This window comes from Aythya fuligula, chromosome 24 (assembly GCF_009819795.1).
Source record: "Aythya fuligula isolate bAytFul2 chromosome 24, bAytFul2.pri, whole genome shotgun sequence".
Classification (NCBI taxonomy): Eukaryota; Metazoa; Chordata; class Aves; order Anseriformes; family Anatidae; genus Aythya; species Aythya fuligula.
In genome coordinates, this window is record NC_045582.1 from 647001 (window position 1) to 667676 (window position 20676).

The 20676-nt window shown below is 44.8% G+C and overlaps 1 protein-coding gene across 1 annotated transcript in view; it reads right to left on the reverse strand.

Annotated features, from left to right (window-relative positions):
* Window positions 1-2721: 2721 nt before the first annotated feature.
* Window positions 2722-20676, reverse strand: part of NPEPPS (aminopeptidase puromycin sensitive) — a 34691-nt gene continuing 16736 nt past the window's right edge. Inside the window, exons 6-23 of the mRNA XM_032202663.1 lie at window positions 19622-19822; window positions 19059-19155; window positions 18920-18953; window positions 17372-17486; window positions 14919-15083; window positions 14424-14528; window positions 13991-14051; window positions 13078-13187; window positions 12294-12357; window positions 11746-11885; window positions 10058-10192; window positions 8457-8676; window positions 7720-7862; window positions 7077-7133; window positions 6480-6587; window positions 6051-6206; window positions 5899-5946; window positions 2722-4076 (exon numbers count right to left, since the gene is read on the reverse strand). Of these exons, the coding sequence (XP_032058554.1) occupies window positions 3924-4076; window positions 5899-5946; window positions 6051-6206; window positions 6480-6587; window positions 7077-7133; window positions 7720-7862; window positions 8457-8676; window positions 10058-10192; window positions 11746-11885; window positions 12294-12357; window positions 13078-13187; window positions 13991-14051; window positions 14424-14528; window positions 14919-15083; window positions 17372-17486; window positions 18920-18953; window positions 19059-19155; window positions 19622-19822 (2112 nt within the window). The 3' untranslated portion in view covers window positions 2722-3923. The remainder of the gene's footprint in view (window positions 4077-5898; window positions 5947-6050; window positions 6207-6479; window positions 6588-7076; window positions 7134-7719; window positions 7863-8456; window positions 8677-10057; window positions 10193-11745; window positions 11886-12293; window positions 12358-13077; window positions 13188-13990; window positions 14052-14423; window positions 14529-14918; window positions 15084-17371; window positions 17487-18919; window positions 18954-19058; window positions 19156-19621; window positions 19823-20676) is intronic.

Below are 20676 nucleotides of genomic sequence, written 5' to 3' on the forward strand. Positions count from 1 at the left end.
GGCAGGGGGAAAGGGAGGGGAGGAGGGGAGGGGGGAAACCGGGCGGCGGCCGGGGCTGGGGGAGGGGGAGGGGCCCGCGCTCGGGGCCTCGGGGGAAGGGGGGGCGGGGGGGCGGCGGCGGCGGCGGCTCCGGCTGCTGCGGGCGGCGGCGGCGGCGGAGGGAGACAAGGGCCGCGCGAGCGGGGCGGGCGCGCGCGCGCACACCGAGCGGGGCGGGCGGCGGAGGGATACCAGGGCCGCTGCCCGCCGCCCCGCGCCGCGCCGCTGATTGGCCGGCGGCCGCCGGCGGCGCGCGCCCGGATTGGTCCGTTCGGGCCGAGGGGGCCGGGCGGCGGCGGGCGGCGGGGAGGGAAGGAAAGGAAGGGAAAGGAGGGGGCGGGGCTTCCGGCGGCGCGCGCGCGCGCTGATTGGGCGGCGCCGCATGGAGGGCGCCCCGGCGGCGGCAGCGCGGGTGGGGGGGGGCGGCCACGTGGGGGCGGCGGCGCGAGAGGGGGGGAGGGGGAGGGGGAGGGGGCAGGGACCGGGGGGGGGGGGGAACCGGGACCGGAGCCGGGCGGGGCCGCCCCGGGGCCGCCGCTTCCCGGCAGGGCCGGAAGTGCCGGGCCGGGCAGCGCCACGTGCGGGGGAGCCCCCCCCCCCCCCCCGAGCAGCTTTTGGGCTGAAATCCGGTGAAATCGGGGCTCTGGCAGCTGCTCCCCCCGGGAGGGGCCGGGGCACAGCCCCCACAGCCGGGGTGAGGCCCCGGGGTGACCCCGGTCCCGTTCCCCATCGGCTGCAGCGGCCCCGGCCTCGGGGGGGGCTGGGGTCGGTCCCTGCCCCCCCCCCAGGGGAAGGGGCCGGAGTTGCCCCGGGGGGGGCTGAGGTTGGGGATGGGGAAAAAAATCCTTAAAAAGGGCTGAGGGGCGTTGGGGGGGGGCTGCACGGGGGGGGGGGCTGCGGTCCCCAGCCCTGGGGGGCTTCCAAGGCCGGGGGGGTGCAGGGTCGGTGGGGGGGGCGTCAGAGGCTGGGCTGGGGGTCCTGCTGTCTTCCAGCCCGGGTGATTTGGGTACACCCCGAGCCTGGAGCCCTACAGAAACCTCCCGGCAGGTTTTTCCTCCCGCACCCAACGTCCAATGAAGAAAAAGTCCAAAAAAAAACTCAGCACAAAGTCCAATGGGGCTGAGCGGTGCCAGGCTCAGTGTGGGCCCCCAGCAGGAGGTGGACACGGAGGTGGCAGCGGGGGGGATGCTGCATGCAGCAGGCGCAGCCCCTCTGCAGGAGCAGCATCGAAGCATCCTCACACCTGGGATCTCCGGCACCGTGTGCTTCACGTGCTGGACACATGGGATGTGTTTTCCTGGCAGATGGGTGCTGGAATCCAGTTAGTGCAGCCGGCAGGGATCAGTGAGCTGCACGGGGCCGAGCAGAGGCACTCACCTGCTCGTCCTGCCTTAGGTAGAACGATTTCCAAGTGTGCTCAGATTTGAGTGAGCCTCATTTTTCTTTCCCAGTTTGGGTCCCTGTAAAAGAAAGGTCAATGAGCCCACACCATCAGCGCAGTGAGGAGGTTGGCCGTGGAGCAATGAGAACGAAACGCCAGAGAGCAGCATGGGCAGGGCCGGCGGGCAGCAACCAGGACAAAACCCAGCTCCTGGCGGGCTGCAAACATCCACGCGTGGGCAGAGCCACGGACGTGGTGTCGGGTGTTGTGACAGGAGCGTGTCACGGCATCCACACGGGAATTAGTGAGAGCGGAGTGAGAACACGGCAATTCCTTTAAACACCTCTCCCTTCAGTAGGCAGAGCAGGGCCCTTGGTAAAGGCGTTTCCATGTACGTGGGTGTCCCTGCCAGGTACCGGGACGAGGGGCGATGCCCTCGTGTGTGCCCCGGCTGCAGCTCGGCCACTTCCATCGCTTTCCTCATCCTCCATCCTCCTGCTATTGTGCTGACCCTGTCCCAAGGATCAGTTTTCTTCACTGGAGGCAAACCTTTCCTTTTTCTCCTAAGATGTTCTTATATAATATTTCATCTAAGTGGCCACATCCCAGATCCTTCCGTGAAAACTAAAATGACTTTCTCTGCTCACAGAGGAGACGAGGCCCAGGCAGCTGCCCGAGACCATTCAGTTTGCTCACTGACCACAAGCTCGTTATTTTTGTCACTTTCCTTCAACTGCTTGCATGTCATTTGCATTGTTTAAAGTCAAAACAAAACCACCTCAACTTGCAGGCACAGTACTTCTCCCCTCATACATCACCGGTCACGCCAGAATCCCAGCTTTGCATGTTATTTTGTCAATGTGCAGGAAGCAGAAGAGAAACCAGCTTACTCTTCTGAAATTGCATTGGCTCTGCAGTGCTGACAGCAGGAAAAACCATCGGTAAACTTAGCAGAAGTGACTCAGGACAAAAAGGATCGCGGGCTGGCTCCGTGGCCATGCTAGCCCTGGGGATCCCGGCACCGCGGTACCGCTCAGGTGCACTGCGCCTGTCCAGGCTCCCAGCCTCTGCCCAAACCTGGCTGTGCACTCCCTCAGCTTTTCAGGCATTTAGTAGAAATTTGCTAATTTAGTTTTTCCGCCTTTTACCTTCCAAATTCCGTCCCAGCTAGTTCCTGAGTGCTTAGGTACAACCTCGGAGTTAGGTCCCTGGAAAGCTGCGACGCTCCCAGGCTTCAAACAGAACACAAGGGCAGGACAGGAATTTCACATTGACATTTTTATTAACGCCAACTGTTTTAATTTTTTTTTTTTTAAACAATAGCACAAAAATGTTTCAGGGAAGCAGTCTGACAGTTAGTCTGATGACCTTCTGAAATACAGTTAAGCCACACCAAATACGAATTCCTGTTAAAGAAAAAAAAAAAAAAATGGAGCTCAACCTTTGTATTAGAGGGTGCTGTGCCTGGTTAGTAGACCACGCTGCTTTGTGAAGTAAATGATGGCACACAGCTTAGACTTCATCATCACGCCAGTCATCACTAATTTAAGGCTTCTGAATCAAATTACCATCAACATCACAGAAAGGAACGAAAAGCTAGTGTTGCTACGGCCATGAGGAGATTGAACAAGCTGGATCTTTTAGACAAGTAACGGTGTCTTGAAGAGAAGAGCCCTGCCCTAACAGCAGCCAGGAGAACCAGTCACACAGTACTTATCTCCTCATTTGCATGCATTTCGAGGGTGCAATTTAGTAAGGAAAAAAAAATATTGCATGAATCGTTCTCTTATTTAATGTGGCTATGAAAGATGTTTCCTTACAACTCCATTATCTCTAAGAAGGACATCAGCGAGTGAAACCGAGGAGAAAACCGAAGAGCGACAGAACATTTTTCTTTTTGCTGAGAGGTAACACAAAAGGGAGGGAAACCTACTCCTTGGATTGGGGGGGGACTGCGGGAACATCTCCCCAGCACCTCGCACAGGACGACGCGCAGCCCCTCCGGCACGCCAGCCACCTGCCCTACGCGGGACCTGTTCCACACAACGCCCTCAGAGGCATTGCCCCGTTGCTGCCCCAGGCTCTCCACAAAATTCCACTGACCTAGAAACCGCTGGTTTCTTCTTTTCGGGGGGGGGAGGGCTGGGGGAGGGTGTAAAAAACAGAACATCTGTCAATAAGGGTGTCGGGAGGGGGAGGGCGTTAAATATTTTAACCACTGACAAGGCTTGAGGAAGTTTCACAGTTTTGTTATGCTCTATTTTATTACTATCATATTTACAGATTTCTTTTTTTCTTTTTTCTCTTTTCGTTGAATTGCTGATAATTTTAATAGAATTTAATTCTTGGAGTGTGAGCAGGAACCAGTTAACTACATTCATTGTCCAATCCCCATCCGTTTGAGAAAAAGACTCCAAATTCTTGGCATATGAATCAGCTGTTGGGTAGCTCCTCCCTCTCCCCGCGATGAGGCAGCAGGACTGCAGCAGTGGCATGCACGGATTCACACCATGGCTGGGGGGGCCTTGCGCTGCAGAAAATATTGGTGGATGTTCTCGGCGTCCCGCTTCAGCCAGGCTGCGTTCAGCAGAATATTTTCACAGCACTGCTGGACAGTGCGTTCTGCCGACGGAGCGGGGTGGCTCTCAAAGAAGGCCTGTACAAAAAGCACACAACCGTCCGTGAGGGTGGAAACAGCCAGAGACAAGGTTATATTTTTAAGTCCCCGAATTCCCTGGTTTGTACAGAAACAAACCGTGCTCCTCTGTGCTCAGATCTGCTCCCACCAACTTCATAGACTGAAAAATCTGCAGAGCGCTTGCTGAGTTTGCAAGACGGTAATCCCAGGTACAGACTGGGAGCAGCACAACGCTCCCATCTCTCTGCTAGAGGAAAGCCACGGCAGCATTTCTACAAAGCAGCCCAAACGCTGCCTCCTGCCTGTCCTGACCTCGCTGCCGGGGTCAGCGAGCGGCACTTGAATGATGAATTCTGTCCCTCACGGGGAGGCAACAAACGAGCAGCAAACCAAGTGTGTATTTCTGGACACTTGGAAGAAGACGCTAACTGAAGCCTCGGGCCATTTTGCAAAAGCATTTGTCTAGAGATCAGATTTCTCAGGACTGTAAGGAGGCCTCTGTCCAAACTGCATTATGACCTCCAGGCACCAGCAGCTCTCAGGGTTTTGCTGGATGTTCTCAGGTTTCTTCCTCCAGAACCAACAGCATCGATCACCTGCAAATAGCTCGGGCTGCAGAAAGTCCAGAGGCTTCTGTGACTCTGCACTGTGCAACTGGTTAAAGGGTGGAACAAGCTGGCACAGCAGGGAGTCATCCTTCATCTTCAGCATACCTTCCCTGTTTCTAGCAGATCCCCTTACACTAACGTATGCCCCAGGGTGACACGGAGACTCAGGCACAGTAAGCACTGCAGTGAAAAAACTAGGTATACCACATCTCAGGAAGTTCTTTTGGAAACTAGTAGTGATTTAGTTAGGGAAAGTTGCTCTGGTAGATGTTTTGCTAAGTGTTTTTTAAGAAAAAAAATGAATTACAGTGCAAGGCTTCTCCATAAAATCACTTGTGCTACTAAATCTTTTCTAAGGGGAGGGATCACTACATGATAAAAGACAAAGCTTCTGGCTCAGAATGTCTTCGAAATAAGAATTCTTCCTGAATTTTCCTAATGGCAAAGTGATAATCAAGGGCCACATTTTTAAGTTTTCTCTTCCAAGGAGGAGTCCCTGTAAAACTGCAGGCAAAGAACAAATAAAACCCACACATGTCCTCAAAATGCTTCCAAGACCAGTGCCCACACTCCGATGTCTTAGGGGATGCTCGAGTCCACGAGCGACATCACATCACATCAGGCCGCCACTTTCACAACAGGCTTTCTGCAGACACGAGTCTGTCTTGTGTCAAAGCCTTGCTCTTCATACACAGCACAAATGACGACAAAACTTGGAACCACAATATGGAATTTAGCTAATTTTTAACATGTTAATTCCTTTAAGAGTTGACTGGGTGCTAGTGCAGTCAGCACAACATGTACTGTATCAGTCTGGGGAGGAACGAAGTGGTGGTGTAAGCCTCAGCTTCCTACAGAGGCAGTAACAACTATGGAATTTACCACAGTTACCTTTAAAGGCTATCTTTCAAGGAGTCTTAGAATCCACGCCACAAACTCTGCTGCATTTTATAAAAATTTAAATCAGTAAGACTAATGAAATGTAAATCATTAAAAGCTGCATATTAGTCTGTGAAAATACTGACTTAAGACATTTCAACAGAATAACTCAAGCAAAAGGAACACGATTCAGGGACTACCCAACAGTCAGTGTCGTCAGAGGCAGAGCTTCTGTTCAGTTGAAAACCAAAAACCACACAGAACTCATGGCTCTTCCATTAGGTGCTTACAGCCCAGAGCACGCCACGTCTGTCACAGATGAAGTTAATGATCTATTTAAATAAAATTCTTACCTTAACTTCTGCGGCCATTTTATCATTTGCAAATCCATCCACTGTTAGCTGAAGGAAAAAAAAAAATAAGCAAGGGTAGGCAGTTAACATTTCAAATATACCTTAGTTTTGGTCTGCTATATGGACAGGACTTTTCTCACAACCACACATACCTTTATTAGTCGGGATATCAAGAATCCACCTTGGTATCGATTATAAAGTTCCTCCCAGTTGTCCCTTACAAATTTCCAAGCAGCTTTTCTCCCCTGCTTGCTGCCTCCAGCTACTCCACCGATAACAGATACTGTGTCCTGGGGACGTACCTCTTCCTGAAGGGGAGAATGTGGACAAATACTCGATATTGTTCCAACAAATACAGCATGTTGGCTTTATGCATTTCTACATTGAATATCCAGGATATCATGGTTGTTTTTTTTTTTGTTTTGTTTTTTCTCCACAGACTTTAAGATACAAATCAGACTTAATTGCTGAAACTGTTCTTTCTTCCCTTCATTACATGAGTACAGTGCTCTGTCACCAAGTGCTCTGAATGCACATATTCTCATGACATAAGGAAACAACAGGTTTTTCCAATAACTTACTGAAAGTGCAAAGGTGAGAACTTTTTGAATCAGTTCTGGTTGGGAGATGGCTCCAAGGACTCGTTCAATGCGGTTCTTCTCCTCCTGCATGTCTGCTTGCTTGTGAAGCTTCAAAACCAGAGCAAACAATGTTAGCACATGGTATTAAAAGACTTCCTCTCACCTAGCACTACCGAAGTTGCTGTACACACTACAGCTTCTCGATTAGTCTTCAGGCATAGTACGTGGACAAATTGAACATATTCATGAATAATCCTGCAGCTATCCACATTACAGACCTCATTACACATCCATCAGCAGAAAGTACCAATAGTAATAAACTGATCTTCACCGCTGTTTATATAAGGTCAAGTAGAGCCGTGCCTCTGAGCAATGAAAAATAATCCTAAAATGAGATGCAACAATCCACTAGGTGGCAATTTCACGCTACACAAGGACCAAGGAAAACCACAATCAAGTCCTAGCGTTCACATCATCAGTAAAACATCCGACTGGGCCTGTCTGCAGATAAACCACGTCTTACAATGAACTTGTAGGGTAGAATTTTAGCTTTTCGTTGCATAAGCTGGCAGTGCTAACAAAAGGGTGTGCACTCACCTTTAGCATGGTATCTAAAGTAGTACTATCTCCATGCTTCAAAATCGTTACATATACCTAAGAGAGAGCACAAACAAGGAAAGTCCCTCACAAATCACTTTTAAAAATGCAAAGCAGAGCTGACAGTAGAGATGAAAGGGCTCTACAACAACAATCTGTTTCTACGTATTTAGGCTAGATTTCAGACAGGCAAACAGATCTGGAAAATACCTGCACCAACACCTTTTGTTTTAACACGGAATTTTAAAGACTCCTTGGCCTCTTCCTCAGTTTCAGCATAATTTGGGTAATTTCAACTACAGCAAAACAACAGAACAAGGAATCTTTGTACCATGCAATAGCTAGCAAGTACTTCATATATACCCAAATCCATGTCTACCACAGCTGGACTTTGTGCTCTGCGAGGCCAAGATGACACCTGTAGTGCTCTTCAAGGATCCCTGCACAATTTCCCACATTGCTTTTAAGACTGGAGGATGTAAGGTGCTCATAAACAAATGAAAATTAACAGAAGTCAGCTCAGGTTCAGCACTGCACTTGAACAGTCTCCCAATCCCCAAAATCAACACCACCTAGAGGCCAGAGTTGTTCTGCATCAGTAAACGTGTGTCAAACATTGGAATCAAAATTTGTGATAACCTACAGGACTCCTCAGATCAGCTGAGAGAATTTGTTTTCCTTCCACATGGTCCTTAAATCGGCGTCTGGCTTCTTCTAATGTTGCCTTGTGCCCAGCTTTTCCTAGTTTGCCCAAGACCAGACCTCTGAGAAGGGCATCAAGATGACCTAATGAGTAGCAGGATAAAATACAATTATTTGGAGACAATTCAGCAATTAAATTAATGAATGTAATTCTTTAATTCCATGTAGACTGATCAGGGCAGAGCTGTATAATAATCCTTCCACGTGCTCGCAGATACCTAAAGAAACCAGGACTTTTCCCACTTTCATTGGTGCCGATGGAAGAATGCATTGATGTTCCTACAGCAAGAGGGTCAGGAGAAGAAAATTCTGGAGCAAATACAACAGGTTATGCCTGTAACCTGAGCTAGGCTGGTAGCAATAACCATTTGAGTCTACAACAGGACTAACTATGACAAGTAAACATGCATGTATGTGGCTTCCCATCCCCATAGTCTAATAAGCAGAGAATTTTTACTCAATCAGCGACCAGGTAGGGAAAAGTTTCACTATTTTAGCTTGCACTTGAGAAAAGAGGATTGTTTTTGGGTTTGTCTGTTTAAGTATAAAATTACCCCCAAATGCCTACTTCAGACCTTCCCCTTCCTTCCTTCTCTGCCCTTCCCAGAGTCTCAATGGCTTAGTCACACAGAAGCATTTCAAAACCACTAATGGATTTCGCAGTGTAAGTTTTCCTACCCTCTCCAGGTTTGGGGTCCCATCCCAGTCTCTCCCCTATCGGTGAAAATACATCTTTCACGAACACCTGGATTTCCTCATAGAAGTCTGTGTGGGACAAGAGAGTTGAGAGAATCTCCAGGTTACAGCTGAGATCGCTCCACACGGTGTAATTGGGCTCATTGACAAAAGCTTCCATGACTTTTAGAACCTCTACAGTGCTAATGATTCCAGCTCGGGCCTGGGAGAGGAAAAGACACAGGTTAGTTTTACTTCCAAACAGAATTGAGATGTTTAATAGCTCATTGCCTTAACATTTTTTTTCTGTGTGCACAGCCTGCACACCAACTCTCCTGTGAGGCTCTGCCAAGGTGAGCTGACACTGGTGAGAGCACCTCAGCTGTGTGCTCAGGGCACACCATGCTTCTCACACAGGTAAAAGCACTTCACAAGGGGACAGCTGTGTAATTATAAGCACATTTTGCAAACAGGAAGCAGACAGCAAGATTAAGTGACTTAACAAAACTGCAGCAATGCTGGCAAGAAATAACAAACCTACAGAGTTATTCTCAGCCAGATACTACACCCACCAAAATCTTATTTTATCTAAAAACTGTGAAGATTTAGAGGCTTCGTTTTTGTTCTTCATGAAATTGAGAGTGTAAAACTGCAGAAATCATTTTTGCTTCTTGCTACTCGTGAAACAGTACAAGTAGTACTGCCTTCCCACCTCTGCCAGCAAAATTTAATACTGCTTCAGAGCATCACGGAAACACTTCTGTGCTCAGTACAGTTGATTATACCTACAGTGAGCATCTCCAAACAGATTGCTTAATCTGGAACTGGATCAGTAACTTCCAGCACAAAAAAATAGGTGAAAATCAATTTTTATTATCAAAGCTATCTTCACATGATAAAAATATAATTAAAATGGACACCAGAACAGGAGTCTAATGCAGTATTCCTGTGTTATTTACTCATTTTTCTGTCCCACTGGTCTTGCAATATTTGGGAAGTGACCAAGGCTACAGTTTCAAACCCTCTAAGCCATGGTGAATGAGAAGCTTTGAAGCTAGAGAGGTAGGGTATCAAAACCACATTTTTAAAGCTTCCACATATATATATTTGCTAACAAGCAAGAATAAGAAAGTGCAATTTGAAATACATAGTACAGTAGTTAATTGTTCAGAGCTACTACCATCTGCTTTTGGGGTAATAACTTGCTTTTAAACAGTAGAAATCCCCAACAGCCACCTCCTCCAGCTTTAACAAGCCCTACTGGGTAAAACGCATGGTGCTGATAAAGCCTTGGATTAAGTCTTTGAGGGGGTAATTAAAATATCCTTATTTTTAGGAGTTAAAAGAAAGCAAGTTCTCAAAACAATTAATTTTATAAGACTATAAAATAATACATCCCTACATATAAAATGGGAGTTATAGACAGACTGCTTCCACAGGATTTAAGTCTTGTATTACAAGTTAGAACTTGTTGAGCTAATTAATAGTTAAATGTATGTGGTAATCCCAAAGGCGCTTTGCCTCCAGAAATGGAGGCTGACAAGCACTGCTTTCTGCAGCTACTATAGCCCTCATTATTAGACAGAATAGCAAAGGTTGCTTACCAGAGAGAACAGATCATTCTGCAGGCCAAGTCTGTCCACAGGGGGTAGGGAGAGGTCTTTGATCGCTGGTATTAAGTTCTCCAGCATGTCAGGGCTATACTGGGTACGGTAAAACCCTACTGTTCCAAGGTTTAACTGAAACGTACCAAAAGAGTGAAAAATTAAAAGTAAGGAACAAAAAATAATTTATTTTTGTGTGTGTGTGTGTGTGTGTTTTGTTTTTGGTTTTGTACCATGAGACGTTTCTCAAAGTACTGCAGTTCAGAGAAGTCAGTCATTTAAACCAAATTTTAAAATAAAGGCTGGGGGGGAGGGAGAGGGCGCACTAAAATTTGAAATAAGGAATGCTCTCTAAGAGAGACAGAAGATGAGAGGGAGCTGGCGTGAGGAAGCAGAGGCTAGGAGCAAGGAGAGAAGATAAACTTCTATGGGTAAGTCCTAACTGAAGTAAGGGTAGTGATGTACTGGGAAGATGAAATGCAGGAGACTGCTGGTGCTAGAATCTTATCTTTTGTAACCTCACTCTCAACTTGCTCAATTCAAGAAAATGATTCTCTATCAAAGCTAAAGAAAGGAGAACAAGGACCTCTGCCCTGCATAAAAGCACGTCATGGGCAGCAAGTTTGATGGATTACATGCTACTACCTGCTGCTATTTCAGTGTAGGCAGTCAAGTATTTCGGTGGGTTGAACAGCAGTACCAGACATAAACCAGAAACATTGCTGAGCTCATCAGGAAGTCGCCCCTCTTTTTGCTGGTGCTACAATTTTGGTCAGTCCAATTGCCAGTCCTCAGGACAGTGGCACTAACTAAAAGCATCAGGCTGACAACCCTTGCAGGCAGCAGTCCTACAAATCCACCTCGGACTGAGCCGAACCGTTGCCTTCTCAGGCAGCAGTATCAAATTTGGGTCTTGTTTGGACGGGTGGGTTTTGGGGCTGTTCATTACATGTCCCTCTGTCACCAGGGGGAAGCAGATAGATATGGTGACAGAAGGGAACACACAGGTCTGACAGCTGCAATATTCCTGTTAGTTAAACGGAAAGGTTTGATTTAGAATGAAAAAGAGACTAACCCTTACTGTTATTTCATGGAGTCACCTCTCGGAGTACAGCTCCAGCTTAGAAACAATTATTCTTCAACCTCATTAGTTCATATGGCAATAATCCCAGTCAGCTGCTGTCTTTCAGTTTTTAAATTCTGTTTCTGACTGGTGTCTGCAACAGATCTCAACAGTGAATTTTTTCACTTGCAGATTTGTACTCGCCTGGTAATAGCCCATTGAAAACCTTCACACTTAATGAAAGATAAACAGGACTATTTTTGCTCAGGACGGACTTGAACTAAACTGTGGTTGCCATAGGATACTGAAAAAGCCACCGCACTTCAAATCAAAAGTTGCCTCTACTTAATGGTGCTCTGTTTTTCTGGGCTTGCACTCCTAAAATGTTCCAGTTTACATCGTCTGGACTACTCTTGGAAGCAAAACTTCCAAGAGAGAAAGGACCACACTAAGCAAGCATTACAGAGAGCAGCCAATATCCAACAGCAACACAGAAAGGCCCCTCCACAAGAAATACAAGATTGCAAGGAAAAAAAGAGAAGAGGAAATTGAAATGCAGGGGCACATTACAGCGACAACCCAGCTTATTGCTAGGAATATGTTCTCTGCCGTTGTGACAACTCACCTTCACCCACTGGTCTGGTTTAACATCTTTCAAAACCAAGGTCAGCTCTGGTTTGTCCATCAATATTTGCATTTTGGCACAGGTGGGGTCATCACTTGTACAAATACTTATGGGGACCATCCACATCGGAAAATCCTCCCCTAGAAGAGGAAACCAAAAAAAGGAAGGCCTAAGGAAAAAACGTATGCAAACACTGAGAAAAGCTGCCTGATGCTCAAACAAGTTTCAGCAGCAGTTTAAGCAAGTCTGCTTAAATTTAAATTAACAAAAACCTGAAGGAAAAGAGCAGTCCTAGACTCCAAAGCCAAAAATCTGAATCACCTTTGAAGCCAAACACCTTAATTTCCATAAGCAGAGGAGGTAGGCAGAATTTGTGTCTTAGAATAGAGCTGACTTCCATATGAGGCATTTTTATTTATTCACGACTATAAAACCAGCAGCTTACAGAGCTCCTGAGATAGCAGCATTGGCCTTACACTGGACATCAGTTTCAGGCATTCATCAAAAGCATCTGAACACTCTGCTCCTGCTCCTAGCACTCATCTTACCAGTATACGGTCCACTGGCACAGAATTTCTTCTGGACTAACTTCAACACTTTGTCCTCTTCTTGCTAAAAATAAAATAAAATAATAATAACAACAACAAATCAGATCTCAAAAGAGTTGCAGCTTATTTCAATATTCATGGAACGAAAGGAGGAAGGCATTACCAGCACATCTAATCTCAGCTTCTGTATATCGCTCTTTATTTCTGTGTACTTTTAAACTTGGAGAAACTTTTATTCTCCTCCACAAATAGAAGCTAACCACAAGAATTCATTCCAGTTTATTAATCACTGTTATTGTTAAAACATACATACCCTAACCCTCAATTGATTTTTTTTTGGTCAGACTTTTGTCTAACCTCAGTTTTTAGCCACTAATCCTCAGTCTGCAATCTGGTAGAGTAAGCATAATCAAACTGGAGCGAGAAGCAAACTGTGCTGCAAGGGGACCTAAGTCAAATATTCCCTTCCTCCCCCCTTTTCACACACAAAGAGCAAACGGGCTATGTCAGCAAACTCCCAGCACGTGATCTAGAGTGCTTGCGGATAAACTCCATTATCACTTTCCACTGGGTTCCTCCAGTGAGCTGCTCTCCCCTCCCTTCAGAATCAGCTGTCGCTAAACAGCAATTCACTGCGATGTCTCCTGGTCAAAGATTATTATTATTATTTTTTAAGTGACTGGATACTGCCGAATTCGAACTTAAACACATCTAAATGCAGACTATTTGATCTGGAGTACTGAAAAAACAGAGTTATTATATGGGGAACTGCTAGACAATTTACCTGTTCAGCTTCCACATAAATGAGCGGAAATCCCATTTGTTTGGTCCATGTATTCATCACAGCAGCAATAGGTTTACCACTAGCTTTTTCCAGGCTTTCCCAGAGGTCCTCTGCAGAAGAAAAGCCTGACTGAGGTCTCCCAGAGCCTTGCCGTGTCAGACACGACTACAGACACTACACGGGCACCGGAGGGTGGCAGGCTACGTTATGACTCCAGTTTGCCCTTCGTGTTTTTGACTGCCTTTTTGTCAAATTGTAACTGATGATGGGCAAGAAAAAGGTAATAGCTTAAACCATTCACAGATGAGGAGAGGGAAGAAGAAAACGTCATTACAACTACAAAATGTCATCAATACACACTGAATATTCAAAGTGATAAACAGAAGCATCTTTTCCACAGGTTTTTCACATACTATGCCAAAGAGCCAACTGAACAACATGGGCTGTTAAAGGCTGACAGAGCACGATGTTCCACCTCCGCATTTGTGACTGAGGCACAAAAAAGGTCTAAGTAAAGAAAGCACTGTGAGATGTTAGACCAGACTTTGAACTGTTCAATCACATACGCAATCGATACTGCAAAACAAAGCTTGCAAAAGGCTGAAGCTTACACAGCAAACCACGATACACTACTTCTAAATTAAATCTTCGCTCAGATATATGCTTGGCAGTGGTAAATGCACGTCCTTCAGATTACCTCATCCACACACTCCTGAGATACAGAACCCCTACAGGATGCTGAGTTCTGGCTGTGCAGGTGACACAGTGTATAAAACTGGAAACAAGCCAATTACTTCCTTGCATTTCAGTTATCTCAGTCGGAAAAACAGCTTTGTAAGAATCCATCAATTTAGCAATAAAAAATTTGTCTCCAGAAATCAGTTTTCTTAAGCATGTAATAATCATCAGTTACCTGTAGCTGCATTCTTCTGCAGGAACTTTGTTAAATATAAATTCATTCCTTTCCGAAAGTCCTGGGAACACACAATTGAATAGGTAATGGCACCAGAATGTCCTCTCTACCTCCCTCCGCACTGCATTTATATTCAAGAACCAGCCAAACAACCCTAGGATCAGTGTGCACATCTAACTCCCACCTAAACTATGCTACTAGAAAGAATACCTTAAAACATTTTTATTAGCCAACTTTTAGTACTGAAATAGTGGGGAAAATACAGAAATAAAACTCTTATTTCTTCTAGCTAAATTCAAATACAGCCCAGAAACCACACTGGCGAAAATCCTTCAAAATATAAAATACATACATTTAATAGTATAATTTTATTTTTTTTACTGTAAAAAGATTTGGCAACCTACACTTAGTTTTTTGACAACAATCTTTTTACCTCATCACCAATGTAGTCATGTAGCATTCGGATTACAGACGCTCCCTTGCTGTAAGAAATAGCATCGAATATTTCATCCACTTCGGATGGATGGCCAACACTAACCTGTGGTAAACAGGATAATTAACAGTGAGAACAATTTTAATTGCCACAAGATTTTGATTTTGCTTGTTTTATTGCTTAAGGAGCTGACTTTTCTCTTTGAAGAAAGCACACGTATATCCATCCCCAATTTGTCTTAGTGGAATCTGCACCCACTTTGCCATTTCAAGTCAGTAGAGCAGGCTCCTGAAGAAGCCATCATTGAACCCTCAAACCTCACTTTTGAAATATTAGAAATACTAACAAAGGAAAAGCCACAAAGCGTAAATGCAACTTCAGATTTTCCTTTGCATTATGAATGACTGCACAGTTCTCTTTTCTCAATAGGAAAAAAAACTCACATCCAGCTGACAAGAAAAAAGGGAGATGACTAGAACAAAGAAAAAATCTTACTTCAATAGGATGGCTGTTGTCTAAGGCATCAAGCTCTTGAGCTCGCGTGTAATCAGCAGAAACAAATTGAGTCCAGATATCGTACTCTGGGAAGCAGTGATCTACACATAGGTACTCAATCCAGGAGGCAAATCCTTCATTCAGCCAGAGATGGGTCCACCATTCCTGGAAAGACGAGAAGGCAGAATAAAATACAATTAACAACAAAATTCCAGGAACGTCACTTAATCAACAAGAGATTTGCAGAAAAGGTAAGCTGTTAACAGCTTAGTGTAGCATAAATCAGAAAAGGTAATACACGTAAACACAAATTCCTCCCTATAAAGAAGCCCACAGCCCAAGCATAGTGGTTAGCAGAGTCTTCCCCTGCCTGAAGTCCTAGGAATTCTGCATGGAGAGCATGGAGGTACAAGTGAAACTCCCAGACTAGACTAGAGGTCAGAGCAGAGCCACTGAGGGAGTTGTCATGAATGACTACTACGAATGTTATCTAGGTTAGGAAGCTGAGTCAGTGATATGCAAGGCCACGGTTCCACAAAGCAGCAGAACTGTGGCCAACACAAGAGCGTCGTCTTCAAGCTGAATAAGATCAGCTGCAGAGAACTAATTTGTTGTTTGTTGCTAACAAACATGCTTACATACAGTAGAAAACCTGGAATCTAGAAGTGTTCCAGACTATGGAAACCTGAAATCTACTGAATAGCTAAAAGTGGTTTCACCCAGCCAAGGATGGGCTTCGTTTAAAATGTGCATGTTACATCGATGTTTAATTTTTTTCCCTTCATTTCTAATACCTAACTGAAGCAGGAGAGATAAGGAAACAAGCTACGGATAGCAAGGATGAAAACACCCTTTTCATAACCACACTTACCATCGTATAAACCTAAGTGTGGTGCTTAATTCAGAAGAGCGTGGCTGTGACGATATGGACCCTTCAGTAAATAAACCAAGCAGGACGCAGAATCAGCCCAGTAAGCTGTTCCACAAAGCACTACTGCTTCTGTGATGAACGAGACATTTACCCCAGGGAGAGTGAAATTTCAATAAGGAAAGCTGTTACTGGAACTCTAGGCAGATAAGCCCAGCTTTATTTTAAGAGCGAAGACTATCTGGTTTTCTTGTACATTTCTGACTGCATCCATTTCCAGGTCAAGGTTCTAATACAAAGGCTGGTGCCAGAGGATTACTGCAACCGCAGAACAGATTCCCAAGCGATGTTTGGACATCTAAATCTTTTCGTCCCCATTTTTGTCCCTCGTCTCACATGCAACCCAAGTGCTCAAGAACCTACTTCTTCCCCTGAAAGTCTTCTGATCTCATTTATATTTGCTATAGAGGAACTGGTACATTGTGCTGCCCAGTAAGACCTGGTACTGGCAAACTAAACCAGTGACGCTGAGGCTGGTGCAAGCATCTCAGGTTATAGAGGAGAAAGGGCTGACTTTCCAGAAACTTGGAAGTAACTCTGAAATCTGTTTTCACTTTTCACAGCTGCACCACAGAAGAGAAATTGCTCTGCACTGCTCTCACATGGAAGCTACCTGTGCTATCACAAACAAGAACACGGCTGACTACATTTTAAGAGGCACAGCACTGTGAAAAGGTTTGAGAACCTCTGCTGAGCGTTAATATTTATATTGGTGGTTTTCTTCCACCCACTCACACTTCATTTAAGCAGCCTGAAAGCCAGAACAGTGCAGATTCGGGGCTCCAGAGGCGATGTTCTTTTTTTGCCAAACACGCTGGTTTCTAGCAATACAAGAAGCTTCCTAACCTGTGAAATATTTGGATTCAAACATCTATTTGTGGGGTTTGGGGATAAGGAGTGTCAGATCTAATTAACAGAGTAAGCTGAAGCTTTGTTAACAGCAGAAACTCTGACAGATACAGCTTTCAGTTTTTAGCACTAAATGGAGCTTATTTACAGATTTCAGTCTTGCTGCTTCACATAATGCTTCTGTTCCCACTAAAATTACTTAAACATCAAACCATTCAGACAGCTGGCTTCCCATATACCTGAAATAATTCACGTAAGTTACTACTGAGCACCTTCTCAGCTAGTGGACTAGAGTGATTTGCAATGCTGAGCTGGCACTGATGTGCCTTGGTATGAAAGCCTGACGAGTGAATCATGCCTACCTGAAAGGAAAACTGGATTACTGCCTCTGAGTAATCTGACTAGCCAAAATCATTTGCATGGAACACCGGCACAACTCTAACTAGAACAGTACTCGAACAACTGAACAATGTTTCACACAGAGAAAGTCTAAAAATACTTTTAAAGAACACAGTGGTGAAGAAGAGAGTGATAATAAAACACTAGTTATAAATTAAAAAAAAAAATAAAAAAATTAACATAACATGCCCAAGATGTTATTAAGGGACACTTTAAATAGCACATGATATGAAGCACGTTTCAAAGAAAACTAGAAGAACTTGTAACTGTTAGGTACCATAGTCACAAGGTTTCCAAACCACTGATGAGCAAGTTCATGTCCTACAACCAGAGCAACCCACTGGCGAGATGAAGAACAGGAATTTTTGGGGTCAATGAGCAATGCAGTCTCCCTGTATTTAAAAGAGAGAGATAACTGAACAGAGTGGCACACGCCTAGAGAAGAAAAACACAATCACAAGTAGGTTAAATTACCTAAGCAAGCTAAAAAGTGATCAGTACAACTGGAAAAAACAAGAGCTATTTCAGTTTAGACACTTTTTTTTTTTTTGTTAAATTCCACGGTTATTGGAATGCTTTGGAGCAATAGTTCCTCATGGCATGCAAGAAGACAAGTGCAAAAACCCAAGCAGGACCAAGAAAGTTTACCCTTTATTTATGCAAGAGCTCACCTACGTAATCTAGCAAGGGGGGATTTGGGGAGGAGAGGGCAAATCTCACCTTAACTGTAACTCCCTGTGCACTGCAAGCTGTACGCACAGCAAACCTCCTCTGCCTCCCCCAGCCCCAGGGGAACTCCAGCTCCTCCAAGTGCCCGGCCGGCCGTGCTGCACACGTGCACGGGATTCTCCACGTGCAGCTCACACACGCACGTGCCCCTAGGTTGGGCACACGGCCTCGCACTAACACCCCCGTCGCGGTCAGGACACAGTGGGTCAGCCAGAAAAAGGATTCTGGACCACTGAGACTCAGAGGGGAAAAACAGGCACCTCAAAACACAGGCGGTGCCTGTGGGTTATGCCGACCTTCTGTCCCCAAAGGGATAAAGCAAGCGTGCCAAGCCGAGTACAAGGGGGGGAAAATTAACAGCAAAATTAAGAAAGACTTCCAAAAATTCTGCTCATTCAAGACAAATATTTTTTTTTTTTTTCCCCACAGGGAGTAAAGTATCAGGTTTCATCCAAATTGCAACAAGAAGTTGATTTTAAACCTAGGTTCAAATTTCCATCACATTTTTTTTTGAGGCCAAATCAACAGTTTTGCAGAAGAAATTCAACTGATTTCAGATTTAAGTCCAAAGCTTACAAGTCCAATCTTGCACAAAATGAAGGAAATCAGTCTAGCAATGAGCACAGATAATGTAAGAGTATCGAGCAAAGGTACAAAAACTTGATCAGATGAACATAAAAAAACTGAAAAGGAAGGCAAGTTAGTATTTTTGATTTACATGGTTATAATGTGGTTGCTAAATTTACCAACTTGCCTACGACATAAAGCAAGAAACCCTTCCAGCTGTGTCAGTAAGTACATAACTTTTATGGGGAAAAAAAGCAGCCAAGAAAGTTCTCTTGTGGAACAGGCAGTGCTGCCAGACAGTTAAAAATCCTCACACCCTTGGACAGTAGTCACATAGCTCACTCTTGCCTTCCTAAGATTTGTATAATAATGCACGCTGCTGCAGAAGTCAAAATTACCCAAACTGAAGCAAGATCTGGAGGTATTTACTCAGTCTTATTTGGGATGATAGCAGCTCCCTAAAACTAATCCAGTTACTTCCAAGAATTAGTGAACAAAGAGGGGGAAAGACAGTATTTTAACAGCATACCTATAAGTAACAAGGCCCCAGTTCTCCATGGCACCTTTATAAAATAAATACAAAGGTTTATTGATATTGATACACACCTCTTCCTAAATGTTTATAATTCAAATAAAATACAGTTCATCAATAAAGTGAGTTACTTTACCAGCAGCAAAATCTGCAATAGCTATGAGATCAATTTTAGGAAGAGGGTAAGGAACATTGAAGTAGTCCTTATAAAAAGGCAGAGTTTTAGCAGCAACCTGTAAGAGATAAGAGGAGAAACTTAGTAAATATTACGTGAACTTGGAACAATTGGTGTAACTTGAAAATTTCTTTACGGCTGAAAGTAGCCTAAGAAAACAGCAGACACAAGCTTTCCTCCACAAGCTCAATTCCCAGCTTCCAGAGCACGGTGGTTTGGAAACTCCCCTTCCCTTCTCCTCCCAGGCTGCAGCCTACCATCAGTACTTCTCCTTGTCTGCGGATGGAAGCCTACACTATCAAATCAAAACAACTCCAGTAAAACACATACTTTTGTCATTAAAGACACGAATTTGTCCACAGGTAACATTTCGTTTACCATCGGGGCCAGTCTCCTGGAGCTATTGAAGCAAAAACACCCCCAGAAGCTTTGTGCACATTTACGTGGCTGAGCAGAGGACAGAGGCACGTGCAGCCTGTTGGAGGTCGCGACAGCAGTGAGGGAATCACCCGGGGCACATTTACCTCTAATGCAAACTTTCCTTGTTCTGCTTTGCCAACCGGAGTGTAAACGCGCACTAAGACGCCATCCAGGGACCTGGTCTCTACGAAGTCGTATTCGCCCACCACAAACGCCACCAGGTACGTCGACATTATAGGGGTGCGAGCAAACTTCACCTCCACCAGGTTTTCATCGTCCGGGTACGGCTTGCGGTCAATGACGTTCTGCAACAAGAGAGAATCAGGTTAGGCTCATGGCACCGAGACTGCACCTCGCAACACATCCGACTAACTATTGCGGCATTAAGAGCCACACATTTAACAGGGAAGATCTCTGATTATAAATTACAGATCATACCACAGGTCCCCGCCTAGCTATGAAAAGCCCCATCATATACGGGGGCGTGCTTTTATTATACATCCATATATATAAGCACACACATACTATATTCTATTACTGGAAAGGCAGCTGAACATGCAAGTTATCAGCTGCTGTTCTCCAAGGAGGATATTACCCAGTTCCAAATAAGGCACAAGACTTTTACTAAAATACCAAACAAAAACCTGTAACCACGTGGTCAGTGGGCAAAGGTCGACTTTACAGGTAACTATGAAGGTTAGTGTTACTGGAACTTAAAAATTATATATAAAAATCTACTATATAACTCACTTGCCCTTCTCCAAAAACACTTTCCAGAAATATTTGTACCATATTTAAACTAGCAGCCTGAAAATGCCCACTTGTATTTGTGACAGAAGCACTTTTACTTGCACATTTTACCCTAGTTCTGCTCAGAAATTCTCTAGGGCAGAAAACATGCTTATTTATCTCAAGTTATAGCAGCTATATAAACATGCAAAGGCTTATTTTTTTTCCAGTCACTCTTAATCAAGCAGCACGTGGCCTGACATATGCTAAGACTTTAAAAAGAAACACACCGCTGTGGTTTGCATGGTGTTTCGATTTTGTGTTAGCATCTGAAATAACAGTATCTTTTTAAGAATTATCTCAATTTAGAGCTGCTTAGTAATAGCTAACGAGATAGACTATATTCCTAATTCCCAAAATATATTATTAC